Source organism: Sinocyclocheilus rhinocerous, unplaced genomic scaffold (genome assembly GCF_001515625.1).
Source record: "Sinocyclocheilus rhinocerous isolate Xijiao unplaced genomic scaffold, SAMN03320098_v1.1 scaffold360, whole genome shotgun sequence".
NCBI lineage: Eukaryota > Metazoa > Chordata > Actinopteri > Cypriniformes > Cyprinidae > Sinocyclocheilus > Sinocyclocheilus rhinocerous.
The window spans coordinates 69112-96937 of NW_015653490.1; the positions used below are offsets into that span (position 1 = coordinate 69112).

Genomic DNA, 27826 nt, shown 5'->3' on the forward strand with positions numbered 1-27826 from the left:
CAGAAAATACGATTTCTTTTGCTTTATTTACAGGCAATAGTGCTCAATCCATGTAACCATGCAGCTACACTTCTAGAATATGTTGGAGATTGATCATTTCCTTCATGTTTATAACAGTGGGAAGAAGCTAATACTGATGCAGGAGAACTGCAGGTCTCCAGAAGTAAAAGTACAACTATACAAGCAGACTACATCAAACCAGTTTAAAATATAAAAATCAGCATATTGCAGGTAGGCGTGTTCATTTTAAGAATGTCTCGCATCCAGGTTACTGAAACAAAATAAATACCTACAATATATGGTCTCTTTTTCATAGTCAATATTACTACACACAGAATGCATATACTTTGCATATATTTGTTAACATTTTTGTTAATGATGAAAATAGATAAATCTTAGTAACGTATGTACAAAGCTGTAAAACACTGTACCGACAAGATGCACACCACTCAAAATACCTTATTTAAAACTGAGGACGCACCTGGAACAAGTTACAATAAAAAGGTTCTTAAACTGTTTATTTGTTGTATTTAAACCTCACAGTAAAGTCTAAATGCCAAAAAGCCACTAAATGTATGTGGATACAACATACTGTGCGTAAAATATGTATGCATATAAGGCGTACATTTCCTACAAATATTTTTGATGCAAAGTGTTTTTAAACAGTCAATCGTCCCCAAGCACTGCATGATACAACATTCATAATGAATGGATCATAATCATAATGCCCTAAAAGCATTATCTTTCCCACTAGCTGTACTTCAAACATCAACAGATGCTTGCCAGTGGAAAATCTGGAGCTTATTACTGATACTGTATGTATGGTGTTGAGGTGTCAGGTTGTTCGTATCTCACATGAGGATCATTTATACAGCATGCTTATAAAAACTCCTGGTGGAAACAGACAAACAAAACAAAATATGTATTACATCTGATATAAACAACCTATATATACACATTCTAAAAAACTGTATTATGTACAAATACATAAATATATAAATATAGCATCTGTTATACAAAAATAAATATTTTCTATTTTTTCTTGCTGATTTTCTACAGTTTCATCCATCTTTTGGTTTGTGTGTCCCTTGTTCCTCAAGCTGTTTAATGTTTCGAGTTGCTTCCACTTCCTGTTGCTCAGCATCTTGGAGCAACCGGTTTATGCCCGCATCAACTGTTGTTAACAGGGACAAGTCTGTGGGGGGAAAAAAATTGCATTGAGACAACTTTTACAAAATAATAAAATATTTAATAATTTACGAAATAATAAAATATTTGGTTTCTTTTCAAAAGCTAAATTTGATTAAGCTTGACAGTTTCTTGCAGGTACTTTTGACCTTTATTGTAATACATGAAGTAACTGAACGCACCGGCAGTGAGCTCCCCTTCCATGTGATCTGCTTCAGTGAGGGAGTGATCGGCCTGCATGGAGTCAGGACTCTGAGATGGCTGCGTAGGATCCGATAAACTAAGGACCTGCAAGGGGGAATCATCAGGCACACAGCATCCCTCTTCAGGACAGCCAGGCACCCTAAGAACAAGAAAAAAGTTCAAATTATAGTTGTTTCCCTAACAAACTTATATGTCTCATTATAACAGTCACCATTTGCAACCCATTTTACTTCCATAATATGACACGAACAATATTCAATGATGAATATATAATAACACATAATATACAGGGCACTTTAAAAGTGGGTGTTTTATAATAAAATGAATCAGTATTAGAATTCTTACCCATTACAGTAATTGTGGATATGTGGTTGTGGATTGGGAAGTTTCTGAGGCAACAATGCATCACACTCCAGCTCATAGCCAGCATCCTCCTACAAGAGAGACAATTGTTTGAACATCAACACAATGCATTATCTTTATTCACTGGCCTTAAACAGCAATTGAAGATGTTTATTACTCTTACAACTACTGTGCTGGACATCACAAAACATTAAGCTCTAGGGGTGGGCGATATACCGACAGACACGATTAAGTAGTAGAAATTTGTCAACTGGTAGAGATTTTGGACTATCGTCTCTATCGCATTTAAATGCTCACGTGACGTTGCTGTGCTGCGTGGTCACAAAAACGTATAGTTCACTCGCGTTTTTAAGCATTGTGGTTTATGACATTGAAATACAATCAGCAGTGAAAAAGAACTCCCTATATGTGCGCTCTGTCTGAGAGACGGTTTCTGAGCACTCACACATGAAGACGGTGCTCATAGAGCGCAGGAGTATTAAGTGAAAGCAAACAGCTGAGAAAGAAAACACATGTAACAGTATATTGGATCTGGGCAGCTCTTAAAGTGACAGCAGTCTAATATTCTGTCATTCATTGTTAGCTGTCTGTCATTCATGTTAATCAAACAACAAAAGAGATAATCTCTCACTGCTTTTGACAATCACTTTTGTAACTTTAATAAGAAGACATATATATTTAATTTACACAGTGAAGAATATGCAGTGTTTTTAAACATTTGATTATCTTATTTTTATGGTATCAAATATTTTGATATCATAAAGACCTTATTTAAAGCAAAATAACTATATCATGATACATACTGATATAAGATTTTGGTCAAATCGCCAACCCCTATTAAGCACCATTCAAAGTGCCAAAATTACCTGGCGTCCAGGAAGGCGCTGTGTAGTGTGTTTCCCTTTTGGAGCGTAGACGGTGTGGGCAGGGGTCAGGTGGGGGTCTACAGGACAGGGTCGACCAAGAGCCATTCCTTGCAGAGGTACCATGGTGTACTGGCATGGAGAAACTGTAGCTGCCAGTGTTGGAAAGCGCATGTCTAAAGTTTGTTCTGAAATAAAATAAATCCAAAATTCATGGTTCATGAGCATCCTTCTATCTTATCTTTGGATTCTTAATCAAGTTTTCATGTTTCTAAAAGGGCACTTACTTTGTTTGGCCCAAACCCTCCACAGACAGATTGGGATGAAGGCCACAATGATGAAAACAAATGCTCCGAGAACAACGCCCACAATGAGGTAAGGCAGATCACCAGGCCGGGGAACAGGGTTTCCTGGATGGTCGGGCCTGGACGACGCTGTCTCTGGAGGTGTGGTCCTCTGATGAAGGTGAGCTGTAAGTACACACAGATGTTCACACTTAAGATCTGTGTTGTCAGAAGAGATCTTTGTTCTAGAAATTGGCTGAGGTGCAGTTCATAATGTGATTGAGAGGAAAAGGACAAACCTTTAGTTTCCATGATGACGACATTTCCGAACTCACTCTCGCCTCCTTCGTTGAAACACTGCATTTTAATGTCATAAGCCGTCTCAGGCTGTAGGTCAGTGATGGAATGCCAATATCTGTCACCTAAAAGAGCATCACACAATTACATTTTATACTTCTTTAATATATAGTTGAAAATGAAAGAATAAAGGAAGTACATTTACCTTCCACTACGTCTTTTTTGTAGTCGCTGTCATTGTCGCTATCAGTGGGTCGGTAGAAGATGTAGAAGCCATAAATGGGAGTGTTATTGACCGGTGTGTACTGTAGAAAGAACAGAAATATTTAGTTCAAGGTCTCACAATGCCATTGTGACAAACTCACATTTCTTGAATTTGACCATGGAAAAGTGTTTAGTAAAGAAACTGCTTACCGTCCACTTCAGGATGATTGTGGTCTCATTGATGGCTTCATTATAGGTGATGTAGGGTCCATCAATGGGACGTCGGTTTGGTGGACCACTGCCCACCACTGTGTAGGCTTTAGAGGGAGCGCTTGGTGGACTCGCTCCCAACACATTAACGGCCAAAACTCTGAACTTGTATGATGTTCCTGCAAATTCAATGGAAAGAAAAACATACAAAGTCAACTTCTCATGTGTCCAATGGCATTTCTTTAACTCAATTTATTATTTATTTAACTACATTAAGCATTAAATATATTTTTTGTATTTGTTTTTTTATATATACTTTTATATTTTATTCATATTTTTTTACAATATTTTTTAACTTATTTAATTTTTTTGAATTAATAAACTAAAAATCGCTTCTTTCATCATAAGTGATAATCCTAGATATCGCTATCTGCATCAGCCACTGAAAACATATCAACTGATCATCTTATTCACTGACGTAAATCTCACCTTTCTCCAGGCCTGTTATCTCGACTGAGAGGCGAGAGGGAGGGATGTTGTTCACAGCCACCTCCCACTCTCCACTGCCTTTCCTCAATTTCTTGTACTCCACACGGAACGACTGGATGGGGAATCCGCGGTTCCCACGAGGGATCCACGTCACATAGGCTGAGGTCTCTGTGGCCATGGAGACAGTGGGTCTGTCTGGAGCTTCTGGAGCTGGAAAGACAAAAAAGATTGTCAATAAAACAACAGATACTTGCAGTGAGAGTGTGTATGCATGCACACTGTACATACACAAACACTAACACATACAACACTTACTGTAATCTCATCCTTCATTTATGAATGAAAGAAATCAAGAGAACAGTCATGTTAGCATAATTAATAATAAGAATAGTATTAATCAGAACTCTTAGGGACTGATAAATGTTTATATATATATATATACATAAATTTAGCTGTATTTAATATTACAGTTTCTCAGTACTTTACTGCAGCTGTTATATCACAGGCAAAAGTATACTCACGCGAGAGACGAGGTGGCACCACTGGTGTTTTTTGGGGGCCTATGGGTCCTCCTCTTCGCCCTGCAGACCAACATTAAAGAGACATTTTATTTAACTACTTAATTCCTTTTTAACAGATATTTAAAAAAAGAAAAGAAAGAAAGAAAAAAATGCCATTGTCTCTTACTTGATTCTGAAAAGCAAATTGTGCAAATTCTGAAGTGAAATACTTTTTTATACCACTAAAGTGTATAATTGACTGCTGTTCCAAAAAGTTGTCTCAGGCATAAATTTCAAACCAATATTTGTTGCTAATTTATTTAGTTATTTGTAAAGTAGTCAAGCAATATGCAGGAAATATTGGTCATTATAAAAAAAATTTACCCCTTAAAGGAGATGCAAGTTTATTTAGCGATTTAAAAAAAAAAATAGAAAAACGTTTTCAAATGTTAATGCAGAAGGGTAATCTTGAAATAGCGATATGGCTGCATACATTTGCCTGTTCTGAAAGTCATCATCGCAGGCTGCCCAATTCCAGCGCAGTTCTTAGCGGCCATCTCCACTTCATAGAGACTGGTGGGCTGCAGTTTGGTCAGTGTAAGCTTCTGCTGGGAGCCTGAAATGGTGTTAGTGGTCCACTCTCCGGGAGATTCTCCAGCCTGTGAGAGAGAAAAGTACACACAATGAATCACATGAACAACATAGCGTCGAGTGAAACGAAGCAGATCACACTGTAAGAATGAACTGAGCGGTGTTGTACCTTTCTGTACTTGACGACATACTCCAGCACAGGGGCTCCTCCATCATGACGGGGTTTCCAGGTAAGTTCGTAGTAGTCTGCCTTTCCCGTGCGTGGCTGACTCAGGATGACTGGCGCTTCAGCGAGGGAGACTCTGATCTCAGAGCAGTCAAAAGGCAGCACAGCACTGGTGGCCACAGGCTTCAAGGGTGGCTGTTCCCGCAACACCTTATCTGGGCTCAGCGGTCGAATCAGGGGCAGCTTATCTGACCGTGAGGGCACTGAAACCAGAGACGGCAAAGCAGAATTTTTTTTTTTTTATGTGGAAAACACTATTATAAATCAGTAAATACACTACAAGTATATGTATTATATAATGGGCTATAAATTATTAAAGTAAATACATTTATAAATTATAAAATATAAAAAAATATACATTTTATTCATTTTAATACAATTAATTTAATGCTATTTAATTTTAATTGTATTAATATTGCTTTTTATTATTTTGCAAATTGTGAAGTATGATTTATTCACTTAATTACAAAGTAAAAATGTATAAAACTAATGATAATACTACTAATAAAAATAATGTCAATAAAAAAAAGTAATAATAATAATAATTTGTTTTTTATAAATTGTGAACTATTTTTATTCTCTTTTAATTAAAAATAAAATTGAATAAAACTGCTAATTTTATGTATTCTTAACTGTTTTAGTTCCTTTTATGTAAAGCACTTTGAATTACCATAGTTCAAGAAATGTGCTATATAAATAAACTTGTCTAATATTAAAAACAAAAAAAATTATAAATGTAATAAATAATAAAATAAATATAATGAAACGTAATATGTAATAATATTAAGTTTTATTATTTTATACATTTTAACTATTTGATAAACTTTTAATTATAAAATAAAAACAATAAAAAAATACTACTACTACAACTACTAAGAGCAGTAAAAATAATAATAATGATCAAATTAATAAACAAAGTGATAATTGTTATTATACTATTAAGTTTTATTTATACCTTTTTTATTATTTAATAACTAACAATCATTATTTTTATATGTAGTAGTAGAAGTAGTATAAATAAATGGACAGTAAAATAATAATATTTTAATAATTAAATAGTTAAAACAAATAATATCAACCTTATTATTATTTTTAATGAAGTATTATACCTGTCGGGACAGTAAGGAGTCTTGTGGCTGCCTGTGAGCTGCCCACACCGTTCTCCGCCATGCACTGGTACATGCCATCGTCCTGCGGCCCAACGTTGAGCACACGCAGCACCTGTGAGGACATCCGATGCCGTGGTGACGGGCTCAGGGGCTGAGCGTTGTGGAGCCACACCACAGTGGGCGCAGGCTTGCCCCTCACCTGACAGCTGAAACGCACCGTGTCGCCCCATGCAACGTCTTGCTGCTGCAGCTCCACACGCACCTGGGGAGGCTCTGAAAGACAAAAGAAGGGAGTTTCAGACAGGTGTATGTCAAAACATCAGAACAAATGCTGAATGGCATAAACCAACAAGCATGTTGATGGTTTAACAGCACAAAGCATGAGTGCTGTTTGTGATGGCATGCTGCCGCAGAGGAGTCTGGGATAGACTGGGTTCTCTCACCCTTTTCCAAAACTTGATGGTTGGCTGCTAGTGAATCAGCTCGAGCTCATTAGAGCAGCAAGAGCGGCTTAATTAATCACAGCTGCCGTGAGACGAGCCCACAAAAACAACCTCATCAATGTCTCAGAAACTCAATCCTACACACTCACAAACACGCTCTTTCTGTTCAGTACTGTGGGTTCATTTGGATGCTTATTATCAACTATTTTCTCTCTGGTTCTGATAAATGCTTATTACCTTAAATCAGCATTAAATTACTGGAAATTGAAATTGTGCCATCACACACATAAAATGTTCCACCACTGCCCTGGTTCCTGCTTTTTATACCCCACTTCATGTCAGTTAATGTATTGGGTATCGGTTTGATTTTTTTTATTCATCTAGTTTAATGTATAAATATGAAGCATAGATATAATACACTACCATTCAAAAGCTTGGGTTCAGTAAGATTTTTTTTCTAGTAAGAAATTAATACTTGTATTCAGCAAGGATGCATTACATTGATCAAAAGTGACAGTAAAGACATATAATACAACAGATTTATATTTCCAATAAATGCCATTCATCAAAGAATCTTGTATCATGTTTATTGAACATCAAATCAGCATATTAGAATAATTTCTGAAGGATCATGTGACACTGAAGACTGGAGTAATGGGTGCTGGAAATTCAGCTTTGTCATTACAATAATAAATTACATTTTAAAATATTTTATTAATATTAATTTTTCTATTAACAAAAAAAGTTAGTTTAAATTGCAATAATATTTCACAATACTACAGTTTTTACTGAATTTCTGATCAAATATTTGCTACTTTCGAATTACATCTATTGAATGGCAGTGTAATTAATGTTTGTTCGTAATACATTAGTTAATGTTAATATATACAACTTGATGTTAAAAAATATTAATGCATGGATAAATTAACATTAATTTAGATTAAGAAATGCTGTAAAAGTATTGTATCATCATGACAGCCTAATGCATTAATTAATAGTGTATTGTAAAGTGTTAACATTTGATGGGCATTAACATATGACTCCTGCAGCCCCATAGTGTGCTACTCTTCCTCTCTAGCAATCATACTCACCAAACACCTGCACGTCGTACAGCACCCTAGCAGAACTCGCAGAGCCCATGCCGTTATCAGCGTGACACACGTAAGTGCCCGAGTCGCTCTCGAATACAGCATCAATCAACAAGTTGCTAAGCAAGAAGCGGGTGTTGTTATGATTTCGCAAGTCCAGACCATCCTTAGCCCAAGTGACATGTGGAGTGGGAATGCCGCTGGCCACACACTCAAGCACAAGCCGCTGGCCTTTATTCACCATAATGGACCGAGACGCAGGTGGATAGATGATACGTGCGGCCTCAGATGTCGAACCTAGATGGGATGATACATTTTACTCAATTTTATATCAACAAAAATGTGTTTTTGTGTGTATGCGTGTGTTTTCTGGTATCCACTTACGTCGTATTCTAAGACGATCGGTAGAGGAGGAAGTTTTTACTTCCTGGGTGACAGGGTTGTAAGCAGCACATTTGTAGGGACCCTCATCATCCTGTGTAGCATTGGCTATCTGAAGGTTTCCTGATGGCATGATCAAGTAATTCCCTAGGACATAATCAGAGAACCAATGATTGGCATCTTAAGGACAGATTTGGCTTGTATAAACAGATTCGTCAACAGAATCTAGTTTAAGAATCTGCAACATTTCTTAAATCTAAGCTGTGATCTTCACTATGACTTAAATAAATATATGAACAGCAAGAGAAACTGCACCAAAGACAATCATGCTAACAGTCAGCGCTTTGTTGAGTGGACAAGACTAGACAACACACAAAGACTTGATGACTCTCAACAAGACAAGAGCTGTCAAACACCCAAATACCAGAATCAACTAGTGTTCATTTCAAAAATGGCAGAAATAACTGAAGTAAATCGTATTTAAATTCAAATTATGTGGATTGTAACAGACCTAATGATGGCTCAGGTAAAACAGAGCTTCAATTTTAGCCATAAATTTGACGTGCATAATATAGTTAATACAGAGTATGCTACAGAGCTACAGGCAAAAAAAAACATTTTAAGGTGTCCTTGTTACACGTTACATGTTCTTACTATTATAATAACCATAAATAATGCATAATTACACACAAGTAACCCTAAGCCAAACCCTAATCCTAACCATATAGTAAGTATATGTAGTTAATATTACTCCGTACTTAAATGTGTAATTACACTGTAACAAGGACGTCTTAAAATAAAGTGTAACCATCTATGCCAGGGGTGTCAAACTCAGTTCCTGGAGGGCTGCAGCCCTGCAGAGTTTAGTTCCAACCCTACTCCAACACACATACCATGTAGTTTTCAAATAAGCCTAAATGATTAGATTAGCTGAATCAGACGTGTTTAATTAGGGTTATATCTAAACTGTGCAGGGCTGTGGCCCTCCAGGAACTGAGTTTGACACCCTTGATCTATGCCATTAAACTGGATGTGTTATAACTAAGCAAGAAACATGAAAAATTTTACTAATTTGCTCAACAACATTGTCTTCAGTAGTTGAAAAAAATGACTGTAAAACAAGACTGTCAACATTAATAGTGATTATAGCACCTCTTGTGGCAAAGATAAGAAAGCAAACATTTACACTGTATTGTACCTTGAATGAAACGTTCTTTGTGCATTTGCAATCATGTACTTAAACAGAGCAGTGGTTCTCAACCTTTTTGACTCCTTTACAGAAACTAGAAGTGGCAATATATTAAAATAATGGTCACACATTATTTTAAGGTCCAATTCTCGCTACTAACAAACCATTAACTATGACTTTTGCCTCAAACTCCTAATTTGCTGCTTATTAATAGTTAGTAAGGTAGTTGTTAAGTTTAGGTATTGGGTAGGATTAGGGATGTAGAATGTGGGTCATATGTGATTTATACATACTAATAAATAGCCAATAAGTTAATAATAGGCATGCTAATAGCAACTAGTTAATAGTGAATGAATGAATGAATGAATGATGCATTTATATAGCGCTTTATTGTGTATTTTTGTACACCCAAAGCGCTTTACAATCATATGAGGGGGTCTCTCCTCAACCACCACCAGTGTGCAGCATCCACTTGAATGATGCGACGGCAGCCATAGGACAACGGCGCCAGTGCGCTCACCACACACCAGCTACAGGTGGAGAGGAGAGTGAGTCATAGAGCCAATCAAGTGGATGGGGATTATTAGGAGGCCATGATTGACAAAGGCCAGGGGGGCAGTTTTGGCCAGCACACCGGGGGTTACACCCCTACTCTTTACGAGAAGTGCCATGGGATTTTTAATGACCACAGAGAGTCAGGACCTCGGTTTAACGTCTCATCCGAAAGACGGAATAGTAAGAACTGGTCCCTATACTGATGTGTTACCAAAATAATTAAAGAATTATAAATAATAAAAACAATTAAATTCCATAATCTCAAAAACAATGTTCCAAATGGTTTAAACTTTTTATTATCAATTAATTTACATTTTACATCTTGTGAAAATCAAGTGAAAGTGTGCTGAGGCTCCCTAGTAGGTCTCAGGCCCCTTGATTAAGAACAACTGGAGTATGTTGAGCAAAATGGCAAATAATTATGTTAAGCCAGAAAAATAGTAAAATTTACCTTTAGAAGTCTCCAGCCACTCCTGCTTGACACTGTAGCGGACCTGAGCTTTGGGTTGACTCTCAGGCAGATGGCACTCGATCACTGCTGTGTTCCCTTCATCCACCTCAATCTCCTGCTGGTCATCTGGCTCAAAATCACGCAGTTCTGCACACAAACGCACAATAATGATTAGTTTTTCAACCATATAGCATATACACTAAACCAAGAAAAGCAAAAGAAATCTCAAACGTCCAAGTGTTGTTTATGAGCATTTCGAAGTTGAAAGCCTCTTTGTATTCCATTCAGGAAACTGAGAAGCTTTAGAGTGCATATGCTTAGGACTTTTACTGGGATATCAAATGGGCAGACACCCAATAGCTCTGAAAAACTGAGACAGAAAGTCTAGCTTCTTTAAGCTCAAGTCAGCCCAGGTTAAAATGAGGTCAAAGGCTAAAGGTCAGCCATCTCTTGAGTTTCAAGGGAGGAAAAGCAGTTTGGATTCCAATAAAATGGAATAACTCTTTCTAAGTGAGTCTGTGTGTCATTCTGTGAAGGGAATATTTTCCAAAGGCAAACGGGGAAAATTGCACAGTGCTGTCCTGAAAAAACCCCGAACTTAAATATCTCCCCAACTGTTCATTACTCCTCTCACAAATCAAATCATTTCATTGTTCTCCAGAGTTTAGTTATATTCCTTGGCGTCTGATTTGTCTCGAAGTTATGTACAACAGAGCCAAAAGATCTGTGAGGTAAAGATGAAAAAAAGCTCTGTTAAGTATTCCTGGAACCAAAGACATACAATGATGGATGAGATGAGAACTTAAATAATCAGCATCTGATAAACTCTTTGACACCAGCTGCATCTGTACTCTGAAAGTAATCATCGCTTGGTTTTTGAAGTGAAATTGCTTTTTGAAATCATTTCTTGGGAGATGAGATTTCCAGGATATGAGGCTGAGAGCAGGGTGGAGAATGTTTTGAGGGGGAAACGATCCATTTGCTAAATCAATCAGGGTCTTTTTACAGCCCAACCCTGCCAGCACCCCCCACCGCCCCACACCTCTCCTAAATTCCTCAGTGCACACCTTTAACCCCTCCTCTGACTGACTCCCCCTTCACCACCCTCTCCTCAAAACATTCCTCCCCCCTCCTCAGGTGTGCAAAAGGGGAAAGAGGGAGAAAACATTCAATTAATAACATTAAACTTTTTAAACAAAAAACAAAAGTCATATACACTAATTTTCAAAAGTTTGAAGGCAGTATGTTTTTTTTAGCAAGGTTGCTTTAAACTGATCAAAGGTGAGATAAAAACTTTTATAACTCACAAAAGGTTACAAAAGATTTCTTTAAATAAATAAAGAAAATTATGTTCTTTTTATCTTTCTATTCACCCTAGAACCCTAGAAAATGGGCTTCCACACAAATATTAAGCAGCACAACTGTTTCCAACATTGACAATAATAAGAAATGTTTCTGTGCACCAAACCAGCATATTAGAATGAATTCTGAAGAATCGTGTGTCATTAAAGACTGGAGTAATAATGCTGAAAATTCAGTTTTGCCAACAAAGGAATACATTTTTAAATATTAAAATACAAAACAGTTATTTTAAATTGTAATATTTCACAATATTACGGTTTTCACTGTTTTCTCGATGAAATAAATGCAGCCTTGGCGAGCATATGAAACTTCTTTTAAAAACATTTAAAAATCCAACCCTGTGTAATTAAACATGGACTGAGGCTAGATAAAGGCTGTCAGCGTATAAATAAATAGGCTACTCAATTTCCATCTCTTCCTCACACAAAGCCATCATATAACATCAAAAGACTTGGAACATCGCATACGAGTCATATGGACTGCATTTAAACTGTTTTATGGCGAAAGAACGAAAGAATGAAATGAATGAAAGAACAGTGGCAGACTACAAGGAAAAACTGTGAAGCAAATGTTTATATGCTTCTAATATGTTTGTAATGCATGTGAGGAGGTAAAGGGCGAATGTGTGATTTGTTTGCGTGCATACGGTACATTCTAAGTCTCCTGGAGGCCTGGAGAGCAGGGAATGCTGGGAGCCATTCAGGTTTAATAGTATTTATAAAATAGATCAGACACATTTCCAACTCCACTTGGCAATGCTTTCATACATGCTGTAATTACTTAGCATTCATCATTTTTATGTCTGGGGCCGCTGAGCCTGTGTGTGTGTGAGTGCTCATGTTTGTATGACGTTTAAAACTCATACAGAGATGATGCAGTAACTATTGGGTGGAATATCGCTGGCCAGACTACGTGTAGCCCTAAAAGACGACAAAGAAAAACAAGTTCGCCCAAGAGTTTATTGAGAATTAGTTACGCCAAGTATTAAAAACATATGTGAAGAGGTGTGTGTTTTGTGCGCGAGAGAGGGAAGAAAAGGGAGAGAGAGTGCCGAAGGAATGTTTCTTGGCTGGAAGGACATGGGAGGCTCGCTTGTCTGTGGAGGAATTTAAGAGGAGAGTTTGAAATAATGCTCAGGCAGGCAACGGCCTCCCCCGGTGGGAGACGCTTCAGACAGGATTCCTACAGAGACGGATACCAGGGAGAGCCAAGCTCTTTCACAGAGCAAAAACAAATGGGCAGAGCTTTGAAATATGGAGACGTGAGACAACTACAGGCTCACGATCACACGCAGCGCCCTCCCCGAGGAACCGTCCAACCCCTGGCTGACTTAGGGAGGAGGTCTTTATTAAATTAGAGCGAGGGGCCGACGTGGGATCATCAGAGACGGGGGCCCCAGCTAAGAGCTTGCATCTGCGCGCCCCAAACCCTCGAATTCTAATTCATAGTCCTTATCAATTACATCTCGCAAATGTACGAGAGTCAAAGTTAAATGAGGGAGACTGAAAGTCAGAACAAAAATGTGCTTTGAGAGGACTGAAATCCAATGCACCATTAAATGCCATGAGCAGAGTTTGAGAGAGGGAAATCGGGGGGTGGATGATGTAAAGCATGCCTGCTTTGGGGAGGTGAAGATGGTGTCAAGAATCTCATGTCACGTCTCATCTTGACAGAAGATCCTGCCTCGACTAGTCCCGTCAAACCTACCCTGCTCACACTATCACACAAACACGCATGCATGCACACAGTTCTTTAGAATTTCGTATGTGGCATATATTCACATACAGTTTATGAAAATAAACCTGTAAAAAAACTGAAAGTTTTAGGATTTTGACATTTATTATGATGTAAAATTAGCAAGAAATTCAGCATTTTTATAGACCACAAATTTTAAAAAAAATTGTGATCATGTGTATACTTTTGTACAGACGGTCAGTTGTTCTCGCTTCCATTGAAGCTCAAGATGCTCTTACAATGGATCATCTCAAATCATCCTGGAGAACATGATCATCAGGTTTTATACACAAACCTGTGGAGTTCAGCTTGAGTGCTGCTGCGATTAAAGGGATAGTTCACCCAAAAATGAAAATTCTGTCATTAAATACCCTCATGTCTAAAAAAAGACTAAGAAATATAAACGATTTTAACAATGTCCTTACTACCTTTCTGGGCCTTGAACGTGGTAGTTCTGTTGCCGTCTATGCAGGGTCAGAAATCTCTCGGATTTCATCAAAAATATCTTAATTTGTGTTCCGAAGATGAACGAAGGTCTTACAGGTTTGGAACAACATGAGGGTAAAATAATTAATGACAGAATTTTCATTTTTGGATTAACTAACACTTTAAAGTAAAAGAAGACGTATCAGTGTGACGCAGCTGACACAGAACAGCATAAGTTGTTTACGTCCAGCTGATATTCTCCAAAATGGCGCAACAGGGTGATGCGGAGGAGACGAATGTATTGTTGGCTATTGCTACAAATATACCTGTGCTACTTATGACTTATGACTACTTATGACTACTTATTTTGTGCTCCAGGGTCACATATTATTATAAATTACAACAATCCCAAACTTTTAAATGGTAGTATATGCAGAAACTCTCACAAAATTCACACACAGTTTATTTTTCTGTCTTTCTGTCTCGTTCCGTCTCTGTATATGAAAAGAGGGAAGCAGTGGAGAACAGGGAGGAGGCCCTTCACTAATGGGGCCCGTGGTTCACCCGTACACACACGCACAGGCATTATGGTGGGTCACATTACACGCCCCTTCCCGTGCTCCATCACTGACTAACTAAGGGTAAACACGCACACTAGCAGTACAGCTGGCACAAAACCACACACTACAGAGCCCTTTGAATTTAGCACAGAAAAGTTCACAACACTGTGTGTAAATATGTATACAACAAATGTAAGTGTGTGTACTCACTAGCTGCAGTAACGTTGGCCAGCACGCTAGCACAGGACCCGACGCTGGTGGTGGCCACACACTGGTATCTGCCCACGGTGAGGTTAGTAAGGGAGGGGATGTAGAGCGAACCGGGCTGCACCAGCACTCCCAGCTCTTCGTCGCCCCCAATTGGCAGCTCTCTGCCGTTCAGACGCCAGCTGATGTTGACATGGTTGGGCAGGGCGCTGCAGCGCAGGGTCACGCTGCCCCCGAGTTTCTGTACCACAGAGAGAGGCTCCTCAGTGAAGATTGGGAAGTCATCTAAAAAGAGAAAGTGGGACAAAATAATGGTGAATAAATATATCAGTTATCCAAAACAAATGGCTATAATAGGTGCTGGATCTGAACGCAGCTTGTTCTAACTCAAATGAAACCAACTTTATGATGTTTTGGTGGGAATAGGTCTTGTAACAGATGGAGAAGAACCAAGACATCAGAAACCCACCTCTAACAGCTGCACTATCCTGCAGGCAGCACAGCAGCACACCCAGGGCACACAGCACTCGAATCTTCCGCTTTCTTTCCCAGGGTATCCAATCCAATATCCCAGACATCTTCCATACACTACCCCTGTGAGAGAGAGCGAGAAAGAGAGAGAGGTTATCAGATGAAAGCGTAGTTAATGTGACATTACATTGCACATGTGGTGAGTATAGTAATGAACTAACACACAAAACCCACAACCTGAGTCATACAGTGGCCAAAAGCAAGAAAAGAGACCAATTTAGAGTTAAATCCATTTACAACTCAGGAGCCATTAAGCACTTTTTTGTTTTGAAAAAAAAAAAAAATAGTACTTTATTCAGCAAGGACACATTAAATTGATCACAAGTGAAAATAATGACATTTAGCCTATAATGTTACAAAAAGTTTATATTTTTAAAAAATGCTGTTCTTTTGAACTTTCTATTCATGAAACCCTGAAAAATCAAACACTGTTTTCAATGCTGATGAATAAATAAGGTTTCTTAAGCACTAAATCAGCACATTAGACTGATTTCTGAAGGATCATGTGACACTGAAGACTGGAGTAATGGCAGCTTTGTCACCGCAGGAATAAAAGATTTTTCTTAAATATATATAAAGAAAAGAAAACAGTTATTTAAAATTGTAATAATATTACACAATAGTTTCACTATATTTTTCATCAAATAAAAGTAGCCTTGATCAGTATTAATAAAACTTCTTTCAAAAACATGAAATCTTATTAATGACCCTACAAGTAGCTTTCCTATCCCATGGTCCACTTTAAGGGGGCAAAAATGGTGTTCTGCTACTTGTGAAACAATATTTCCTCACAAGTTCACAGAACACATGCTGAAACACACATCCCGCTTGAACCCTCATTCAGCGGGTCGAACTGTTTAGACGGGTGCCCGGATAAGAAGAGGGGGAAATCTGAGCCCCCTCACTCAGGTGTAACCGATACAGGCGGGTTCAAAAGAAAAAGACCTGCACACAAAGGACAATGGGGTGGGGGTGATATCATTTGTATTTTCTGGAAATATTAAGTAGTGTAATGTGATCCTTACAAAAATGCAAACCGAGGGAGAAAGAGCAAGCAGGAGAAAAAGAGTAATGGTTAGTGTATTAACAGTTAATGCAGAAAAGGGAGCGTTTCTCTCCCTCGACTCCTACTGCCAAGTTTCCCGAATTCTTTCCTGTCAGGTTAAACTAACAACTTCCCGTCAGGAGGAGGAGGGTGGTCCATTGATCCCAGACTGCAAATCTCTCGCTCTCACACACACAAACACACACAACTCTACTCCCATCAATTGTAAGTAATGATTAATGAAGCCTCACAGAAAGATTGAGAGCTCAAACATGGGAGGGAACCACACGACACAACTCTAGAAAAAACCCTGCAAAAATAAATGATATCTGCGTCTTGGGACCTGGAGTTGTTTTTCTGGAGCTGGTTGGTACATAGCCATTAGCTATTAGCCAAACTCTGCTGACGGAATAGAATGTGTGCCATTTACAGACTTTGGGGTTGGCCCTAAATAAATGTTTTTCCATTTCCAACACCAGAAATAAACAAGTTATGCTGTCTGCATAACGCTGCAGAGAGATGTTATTTAGTCTGACTGTTTTGGAAATGTTGGACTCATCATTTTAATTACCTTATGTGTTAAAATGCTGATGGATTCTGCTGTCTGCTACAACATTAGCTTGTTTGTTTCTTGTCTCTGAAGTGGAAACGACATGACGCTGATTCCAGGCATATCGGGGAACCTCACTGTGTAGTTAAGATCATACTGACCTAAGCAAACACTCAACTTGATAAGCAACTAGTTTCTACCACTTTAAGTGAACACTTGGTCAAGTTCTCCATGCTTAGTTAAAGCTCTGTAAGTCATCAGCTTTAATCAGGTCAATGATTGGCTCATGTCACTGCTCTTTTTAATATTACTGCTAAAATGAATGATTTACCACCATGTCTGATACTGATTGCAATTACTAAGAACAGTAACACTACAACTGGTGATATTGCTGTTAATACTACAACTACATCCATTACTATTGTAATGGTGCAGATGATTGTTTTAGTTGTGTTTTGACCACAGCCAGTGACGGTGAGGGGTGGAAGTACAGTCAGGTGTAGTAGTGTACATAGGTGTCAATCACTCAACCAATTAAACACTGAAAATGTGTGTCCTACAATCTCCAATGGACAAAAACCTGGCAAAACACTGGTAGAACTCTTTTTTTCTGCTGTACTGGTCAAGAACAAAGTTCAGATAAGAAATAGCCCTTACAATATTTTCACTATCAAAAAAAAAGTAAACAAATGAAATAATAAAATAAATAATAAATAAAATATAGCTTTAGCAATATATTTTTATATTTGTCAAAAATAACCTAATATTGAATATAAATGAATATATTTATTGCAAATAATTTTATATTTTCAAACCCACTCAAAGTGACGAAGTGTCCCAACAAAAAAAATCTCATCCAAGTTTGCTAGTTATATTACTTTGCCATGACCACATATTTAAATCAAGTGTCAGATGCTGTTAAGTACCCGAGTATCAATCATTCAGCCTGTGAAACATTAAAAATGCATTTCAACAAACGTTCAGTGAACAAAAACTGTTGCAAAACATTGGTAGAACTGAATAAATATTTTTTTCTTCTAGACGGGTTGAGAACATAGTTCAGATTTGTAATTTGCCCTGCCAATGTTTTATCTAAAAATATTTAGCCTAAATAAATAAATAAACATATTTTATATTTGTATGTAATATTTTAAATATCAAGTTTTCTTAAATAATAAAAAATTAAGTGATGCCTATGAACATAATTCCAACAGTTTCCAACAAAATCTCATGTTAACCAGCTAGCTAACTTTACCTTGACCAAATATTAAAATCAGCAGAGTTTGTAACAACAACCACCTTCAATACATCACAAACTACCACATCTTTATATTTGTGAGGCATAAAAACATACATATAGTGTAGAACTGATTTGATTAGGCAAATGACAGCTCTGTCAACACACCCGAAACCATTATTATTGATGAGCCTTATCGATCCCACTGGATTGTGAAAAACAGGCTACATGTTTGTATCCAATAAACTACAGCATCTTCTCAGACTATCAAGCTCTTTGGAGCCAATAAAGCTGTGCTGTCAACAGGAACAGGACAGCTGCCCTATAGGTTTGGAAAGGGCGGCAATAGCGTCTCCTTGGCTGTCAAGCCACCTGTCTCAGGCGTCAGAAGTTATCCCCTTGAACAGACACGCTTCACTCAGACACATATGCGCAATCCAGCTCATGTCATCGCCTCTGAGACAAACACTTCACATTCATATCAAGTCACAACTGTAACGGGAAATAATTCATAGCGCTGCCATTTTTTTCCTTCTTCACCAACGATGCACAAGCAGGGGGAGTCAAACGATATTGCAAGCGAAAAACGTGCTGCGGTATGTAAGTATGTGACCCCTTTAGAGAGCAGAGATTGCATTGATCTGAGTATCTGGATAAGGGCTGTACAAAGGCATGTGCGTTTAGACTGTTTATAGGAGAAATGGAGAAAGAAAGAGAGACAAAAAGCATAATACTGAAGTGACTTCATAATGCCTCTTTGTCCCTAAATGGAGTTCTTTCTTCTAGGGCCACTCTGGTCACTATTGTCCTCCAGCCTGTGTGAAATTCATTTTGACAACCTTACTAATTGGATAAAACCGCTCTCGGCCGCCCGTGGGCCCTCCCTCGTACTGTTCACATTCCATCTGCTTTCCGCACAGAGGGAGGAGAAGAGTAACGAGGAGGCGAGGGGAGGAGGTGGAGTTTAGCTCCTTCTGAATATTTATCACCCCTCTCCCTTCACCCTATTTATGTCCTTCAGCCCCCCCGACCCATCCTCGATTCTCCAAACATCACAATACCCCCCCTTTAGATAAACACATGCGGTGTCAAGTGTGAGGAGTGCTGGGTTCAACTGCCCGCGCGGGCCCATGGCCCACAATGCCGCAGCACATATCTGCCATGCGGGAGGCCCGTTGCTCCGGGCGACGGTAACAGGCAGAACGCACCTTAATAGAGTGGAGAGTCATTGTAAAGCAGTGAGCCGGTGCACGGACAATAACCCTACGGCCCCCAGTGAAAGGAGAGACGTTTCTCAGAAGGGCCAGAGGAAGAGCTGATGGGGGCAGCTCAATGGACAAGTGAGGGTTGCAGTTTTGGGCTGGGGGAGTTAGAGAGCCAAAAGTGGTTAGTGGATGTGGGGGTGAGTGTAGGGGGGGATCTAAGCTTTAGGGATCCAAATTAGAGAGTGGATGTCAACTGGTGATTTGACCGAAGAGGGGGGAAATTGAGATGGTGGATGGTTGAAGTTTGCTGGCCATTTGGCTGAATGAGTCAAAAATGGAGAAAGTACAGTTCAGAGGGAGAGTTTTACTGAAATGTTGGCCTCCTTATAGATGAACAACACACTTTAATGTTCTGTAAACAGAATATCTCAATATTTATTAGTGGTCGACCGATATAGGTTTTTTGACAGCCGATGCCGATATCTTGGAAAGCAGGGTGGCCGATGGCCGATATAATTGTATTTATTTTAATTAATATTTAAGAAATTTGAAATCATTTGAAAATAGGATTAAAAATTATTGTGTAAAATAAACATACTTGTACTTTAGAAGACAAAGCATTTTTCACAAATAAATATTTAATAAATATCTAATTGAAAAGGAAGTAAACACTGTAACCAACAGGGCACTCAGTATTCTGGGAAGTTTGTGTGCATTGGGAATCATATAGGCCTTTTTTTTTTTCAAATAAAGCCAAGGTAACACTCATTTTACATACAGCACGCAATGAAAATGACATGAATATGACAGTGGGCAAATGCATAAAGCGCAGCATAATTTGAAATCACGAGTTTAGTTAGTCGATCGCCAGTCAAGCACAACTCTCCTCCTATCGACAGTCAATTTGCACGGACCGACCGTCACGCAGAGAACACGCGATCATGCAGGATACAAATGCACACTTCACAAGATCTCAAGCGCTGTCAAAATAAAAGTCCCTTCTCGAACACATCGGCCAAACAGAAAAACTTATCGGCCGATGCCGATATTTGAAAAATGCCAAATATCGGCCGAGGCGATATATCGGTCGACCACTAATATTTATGCTCTGTAATGGCTGAAAATATATTTGTCTGCAACCAGAAGAACCACCATTTTGACCAAACTTCCACTGATAAAAGTACAAAAGTTTTTATTTTTTATGTTTCTGAATGAAGTCACTTATGCTTACCAAGGCTGCGTTTATTTGATCAAAACTCAATACTATTACTATTTAAAATAACTGTTTTCTACTTAATTATATTTTAAAATGTAATTATTTCTGTGATGGTGAAGCTGAATTTTCAGCAGATATTTCTCCAGTGTCACATTATCCTTCAGAAATCATTATATGCCGATTTGCTGCTCAAGAAACATTTCTCATCATTACCAACATCAAAGAGAGTTGCGCTGCTCCATATTTTTGTAGAAACCACAATCACTTTTTTTCTGAGATTTTTTTTGTAACATTACAAATGTGTTATATGTCACTTTCGAACCATGCTGAATAAAAGTATTAATTTCTTTCCAAAAATAAGTAAATAAATTACTAACTCCAAACAGATACAGTAAAAAAAAAAAAAATTAACAGAAGAATGAATTTTCATTTCTATGTGTTAATCTAAAAATACATCAAAAACAGTAATATTTAACTTTTTCTTTTTTTTTTTTTTTTTGGAAAAGCATTGTAAATAATAAGAATCTTCAGTGAACATTTCTGACTGATGATGTAAATGAATTATTGACTTTTTAACTGATTTACTAAACCATTTTAACTTATTCACAGAAACAAATCAAACTTCAAAACGACCTGAAGTTTAGATCAATGGCGCAGACAAATTGTGAAACTAATCTAACAACATGGTCTTTAGGCCAAATAAAAAGGCAACTGAAATGATTGTACTATTTAAAAATTTGCTTCATTGTATCCCCAGCAAAATCATCATGAAGATTCAATACATCACCCAGACTAAACTCTGGGCATAGTTGCTGCCACAGCCATGACTTTACCTTCAGGGCTCTTCACCATCACTTAATCCTCTGGAACGTTCTCGTGGCTCTCAGAACAGATTAGCAGGTGTAAGCAAAGCAGAATCTTTTCCAGGTCTGCCTAGACTCCCACAATTCACCGCAAAGACATCAGTCGTTCACATGCCGGAAAATTAAACATCAAAAGCACCACTAACAAGGCCATTACCCTTCAGTCTATTAATGAGCAACATCCACCCCTGCCCAAAAAATACAATAATGAGACCCACTCACTGGATTAACGAGCAAAAGATTGAGCCAAGTCCAGAGGCTCTGATCAATTAAGCACCCCGATATTTGCATAATTCATATAACAAGGCAGAATTAACTAGCACACGCTAATTATTGAGTTCGGCTACTTTGAGCAGGATGGTCACATGACTGCATACCTCCATTTGGCCAGACGATGGGATCTGTCAGTTAGGATTAGACTGACTCTGTTTTCGTGCTGCTTCCCACCAAGGCAGGTATTATAAGAGGTTCAGTTCACCAAAAATTCATTACAAAACTGCCTTGGTGATGCTTATTAGGGAAATATTGTCAATCAGTAAATGGGTTCAATGAGCTTAGATCACTTCACACACATCTTACAAAGAGAAAATGAGCCATTGGCCCAAAAACAGTTATTTGTAACAAGATATATGTTATATGTGAGGTGTGCGTGTTGAACATTCTCATTTGAATTCTCACAAGGACCCAAAACCTGTTCTAATTCAAATAAATAATCACTTTTAGAATCGACTGCTTGAATGCGGTTCAAACTACAATATAATAAAAAACTCTTAACAGAATTAAACACTTTTCAAATCATGATGGAGGACAAATGTTTCAAACTCTCAAACACATGCAGCCATTGTGAAGTTCATTACAAAATAAAGAATCAAAATTAATACTGAACATATTTTCTTGTAAAACCACACAGAGCTTATAGCTGTGCAGATGAGCGGAGAGAGGGAAGGACGGAGGGGCCCCTGCTGCTCTGGCAGCTTTTCCATCATAGTGAATGGAACCAATTATAAATCTAAAGCAATTTCTCCACATTATTCAACAGGAACTCAGTGAGCTTAGACTGCCTGCGTGCTCGCCAGCAAGAGTCCAGTTCCAAAGATCGGAAAAAATAAGCAGAAAGAGGTGGGGAATAAAAATATATAATAAAAATAAAACATCATAAAACAGTTTATTACGCACTCGGGCAAAAATGCTCTGTTGCCTGAGTGAATAGCTGTAAACAGCACTGATACAAAACAGTCTAAAAGGAAACAAAATAGGACATTTAAAGCCGAAAAGTGTCTAAAACGTCTTTTAAAAACAGGTTTAGTATGGTGAATGTCAAATGACTAGGTCTTTCAGAGCCAAAGGTCTGGCTTTGGCAGAGGAAGCCCTTGTCAACTGTAAACACCTGCAACATCCATGACCACACAGTTTGCAGACACATCAAAAGCAACACCAACCACATAATAAACAAACCCTAAACTGCAAAACAATACAGTAGCCTTTGGCTTTTGAACATACCATGGTATCCAAAAAGCATAAAGATGAAGAAAACATCCTACCTATTTCATCACAAAACAAAACTGCCGTGCTGAAGGATAGGTGTTTATACACCATCGTTTAAAAGTTTGGGGTGAGTACGATTTCTGTTTTTGAAAGAAATAAATACATTTAGCAACGACACATTAAATTGGTCAAAAGTGACAGTAGAGACATTTATAATGTTAAAAAAGTATTTCATGTATTTCATATAAATGCAGTTTTTTTTTACTTTCTATTCAAAAATAATCCAAAGAGTTTCCACAAAAAATATTAAGCAGCACAGCTGTTTTCAACATTGATAATAATAAGAAATGTTTCTTGAGCACCAAATCAGCATATTAGAGTGATTTCTGAAGGATTGTGTGACACTGAAGACTGGAGTAATTGCTGCTAAAAAAATCAGCTTTGCATCACAGGAATAAATTATACCTTAAAATATTAAAATAGAAAACAGTTATTTAAAATTGGAATACTATATCAATAATACTATACCTATTTTATTCTATTAATAGAATAAAACAAATGCAGCTTTGGTGAGCACAAGAAACATTAAAAAATCTTATAGATCACAAACTTTTGAAAAGTAGTGTATATTACAAATCAAAAATCAAAAAGCATTTAAAAAGCTCTTTTAAAACCTTATGTTTGAGAGAGAAAAAAAATCTTCACAACTATTTTCCACAAGTGAATTTTAAGGAAATTTTTAAGAATTATTTATAAAATTCCAATTATCAGAACATGAAAGTGGCATGTAATCTATCCTGGACAGACAATGAAGACAACTAATGGAGTATGTGCTTGCAGAACAGTTTCAGAGCATGTGTGTAACTCTGACAGTGAGCTATAGGTCTCTAAAGACGAGTTATCGAGAGAGTGTGAATAGTCTTGTGAGAATGTCTCCATTACTCTGTGCTTGTCAAACGATCCTTAATCTTTGCACAAATATCAGCTTTACACACTGAGCTGTTTGTCTGCAAACAGTCGCTGCTTACTTACCAGTGCCTGGAGTTTATCAATGATCTCACCGCCTTGCAACAGACACACTGACACAAATAGCAACGTGCCGCTATGTTTGTGCATTTCCCTGATGTCAGAGACAACTCGGGTCAAACATAATACAGTCTTCACAACGACTAGTGAAGTGACAAGGTAACACATTACTGAGTATTTCACAAGTTTTAGAGTTAAAGTAAATGCACATATTGCTCTTAAAGGAATAGTTCATTCAAAAATACACAAACAATGAGTTTGTTTCTTCATCAAAACAGATTTGGAGAAATTTTGCATTACATCACTAGATCAACAACAGATCCTCTGCAGTGAATGGGTGCCGTCAGAATGAGAGTTCAAACAGCTGATAAAAACACCACAATAACCTACAAGTAATTCACACAAATCCAGTCCATTGAGTAATGTTTTGTGAAGCAAAAAGCTGTATGTTTGTAATAAATTGATCATTAAGTGTTTTAATTTCGAACCTCTATCCGTATTTATTTCCCCAGGTGAAAAATTGTCTCGACTGAATCAGGAGAGAAATATGCACAGATCAAGCACCATTTACAAGTAAAAACAGTTCTAAACAAATATGTAGGTGGAGAGGACAACAGGGGAAGCATTTTTATGGGTTATATGGACTGTATTATATGGACTTTATGGGATATTTTGGACATTAATAGCTTTAATGTTTCTTACAAACATGAAGCTTTTCACTTCACAAGTCTTTAACTGATAGACTGGAGTTGTGTGGATTACTTGTGGATTATTGTGATGTTTTTATCAGCTGTTTGAACTTTCATTCTGACGGCACCCATTCACTGCAGAGGATCCACTGGTGATCAAACAATGTAATGCTAAATTTCTCCAAAATCTGTTCCGATAAAGTAACATTCTGGATGGGCTGAGGGCGAATAAACTTTCAGCAACTTTCATATTTGGGTGAACTATCCCTTTAACAATTAGGGTTTTCCAAGAAAACAAGAGGAACATGAGAAAGTGAGAAAGTCAACCAGCCACCTGGAAATCCAGGTGTTATCATGTGCCTAATGAAATGGAGAAAGCTCTGAAACTAAATTACCTCGACCAGGTGCGGCTCCAACAGCGACTTCATACTTTAGAGACTATTATTCTTCACTGCGGGCTAAAAATTGCCTCTTGACAGACTTTTGTGCTTTGGATAATTCAGAGCACGTTTGGAAACAGCAGACTGACACGCCGTGCATTCCACTATGAGAAGATAATCCTGATTGGAGAGCATCTTTTACCCGCACGCACACACAAACCCGCAGATTGTTGCCTCCAGGCTGTTATGACTGCATGAACATACCCGCTGAAACAGACATGAAAGCCAGCCTGCAGGAGTTTTTTATTACACAGCCTTCTTCTGCAAATTAACAGAAAAGTTACACCCTTTAAGAAAACAATAAGCTGGTCCAAAAACCTCCGCGGCAACAAAAAACCTCCACATCCAACAAGATTAATCAGCTCTCATTTGGTCACACACACTAGAAATGAGTTCATAATGCTGCAACCTCGTTGCCTATTTTTCTATGAAAACAAGAGCGTTTAAAGACATAGGTCACATCCCTGACATCTCTACCACGCTGATACCTGATCAGCCTTGTCCCTTCCATCTATATGCCTTTATCAACCTTTCCAAATCCCCAGACGGGCCTCTCTGGCTCAGCTATGGGATACCTGTTACACTGAAAGAATGCGGAGCAGTGAGGGCATGTGATCTGAAATCTGTGCATCCATCTGTGCATAGCTAATAGGCCTTCCCACCATTATAACCAAATAAGGTCAGAGCACTATGAAAGCCAACAAGATAATCAGACTGGAATCAATTATGGAACAACTTTGATCCACCCGACCACCAATCATCTTGAGCAAAAACCAGCTACCACAGTTTTTCCTCAAATTGAATTCTTGGCATTTGAGTAGAGCGATCTGGCTCGCAAGAATCTATCAACTAGTTTGAAACACACGCAAGGTCAGCCAGCAATCCTCTCAGTTGGCCTGTTTTCTTTCTTTTTCGAAAACAATGCAGCAACTGGGCGCTAACATTTTGGGGCCCTGATAAACTACATTAGCAGCTTTGTAACAGTATTGTCCTGTCATAACTCTATAATAAGCATGCGGGACTGTATGCTTTTTTTTTTTTTTTGCAAATAAAATGTCAGAAATCAAATCTTTAGTAGTTCATCAGTTAGGTTTGGTTTTGTCTCCACAATACAGCAAGGCTTTCTGAGCAAATGACATCTTACAGATCAACAGTATCATTTTCATGACTTATATTGATATTTTTTATAATAACTAAATCATTAGACTACAACAATAAAACATCAGATGCATTATGAATATTTTGTTTATTATTATTATTATTGTTATATTCATTCATTGCCATGTATTTATTATCCATCATATTATGTTGTTTTGCAATCTAAATAGTCACAAATGTAGATTTTTCCTAACAGTTAGCCATGTCAAAATGATAACTGATTAAGAAGAAAATGTGTTAATATCTATAAAAACTTATATTTTAGACCCAATGAAGTGAAACTAGATACCAATAAAGCAAATATTTTTATATAACTGCTACAACACTTCTTTGTAATTGTTTACAAACAAACAGCTTTAATATTTTGGGCACAATTTCCTAATGACCAACTATAATCAACATTTGACCAATTTATTTGATCAACATAAAAAAGTAAAAAGTAAAAATAATAATAATAAAAAAAAGTCAGAATGTTAATAGAATGACAAAATATATAAACATACATGATTTATTCAAGTGTAAAATTGTGTTGCGCACAGTAATCAACTACTACAGCTGAATGAGGCCTGTAAAACTATGCAAAAGTTTTCATGTATCCTTCTTAGAGACTTCATAACACATTTGTTGACAATCTGACAATGATACGTTGATACAAACATTATAAATATCATAAATGCAGACGTATTTTAATTTTCGCCTATGATTAGCATTAGGGGACAAATGAACATCACAGCCGCAGCCGAAGCGCATTTAGCCATCTTTTATTGAAATACCGTCACAAATACGACTACTAAATAATTTTTAAAGAAGAAAAAACAACAAACGTAACCTCGAAGAGTCGGGAATCTATTACAGCAATCTGATAAGATAAAGTCGTAACAAAATAGCTAGTTAGCTAACACCCGCATCTTTTAACAAAAAATATAAAAAGGCATCTTTCTGAGATTAACAACACGCGATGATTTCTACAGGGTGAGTATTCGCATAAGTGCAAAAATATAACGTTAGGAAATACTATGAAAAGTGAAGGAAACTCGAGTAAGCTATTAGAATAGCATGGTGGGGTTCCTAAAAACAAGAGATGTTTTGGGGGGAGGAGAGAGAGACTTACCAAAAACGTGCAGTAGTTCGGAGTTGAATCCACTAGTTTTTCTTTGGTTGACTTTTTCTAATGTTTCTCGTTGTTTAATCCAAGAAAACTGCTATTCCTAACCTTCTTTACCCCGCAAACCGCTACTGCTTCAGTAATTCACTGCTGCAGCAGCACCGACATTTTCTTCGGCTCCCCAAGTTCTTGCATTGAAAGGACGTTTTTGGATGACTGAGTCCTGGAACAATTCTCCCTTTTGCGAGGAACTTCTCGGGTCCTCCCACTTCCCAAGAAGGAGGAGGGATCTGAACAATAAAGATTCCTTCCCAAATCTCAGCGCAATTCACGCTCGTCTCGCCTAACGAAA

The 27826-nt window shown here is 37.8% G+C and overlaps 1 protein-coding gene across 2 annotated transcripts; it reads right to left on the bottom strand.

Annotated features, from left to right (window-relative positions):
- Positions 1–14: 14 nt before the first annotated feature.
- Positions 15–27826, bottom strand: LOC107716402 (brother of CDO-like). Of its 2 annotated transcripts, none has more exons than XM_016522818.1 (19): positions 27481–27826; positions 15394–15518; positions 14928–15209; positions 10636–10782; positions 8444–8587; positions 8063–8356; positions 6529–6801; positions 5363–5622; positions 5096–5261; positions 4624–4683; positions 4103–4312; positions 3614–3792; positions 3405–3504; positions 3202–3324; positions 2906–3088; positions 2622–2806; positions 1738–1826; positions 1371–1531; positions 15–1195 (listed from the first exon to the last, which is right to left on the bottom strand). In XM_016522818.1, the coding sequence occupies exons 2-19, from the start codon at positions 15500–15502 to the stop codon at positions 1062–1064; spliced, it is 3099 nt and encodes a 1032-aa protein (XP_016378304.1). In that variant the 5' UTR covers positions 15503–15518; positions 27481–27826; the 3' UTR covers positions 15–1061. The 2 variants fall into 2 exon arrangements, with proteins under 2 accessions (XP_016378304.1, XP_016378305.1); XM_016522819.1 differs by lacking the exon at positions 27481–27826 and adding an exon at positions 21542–21623.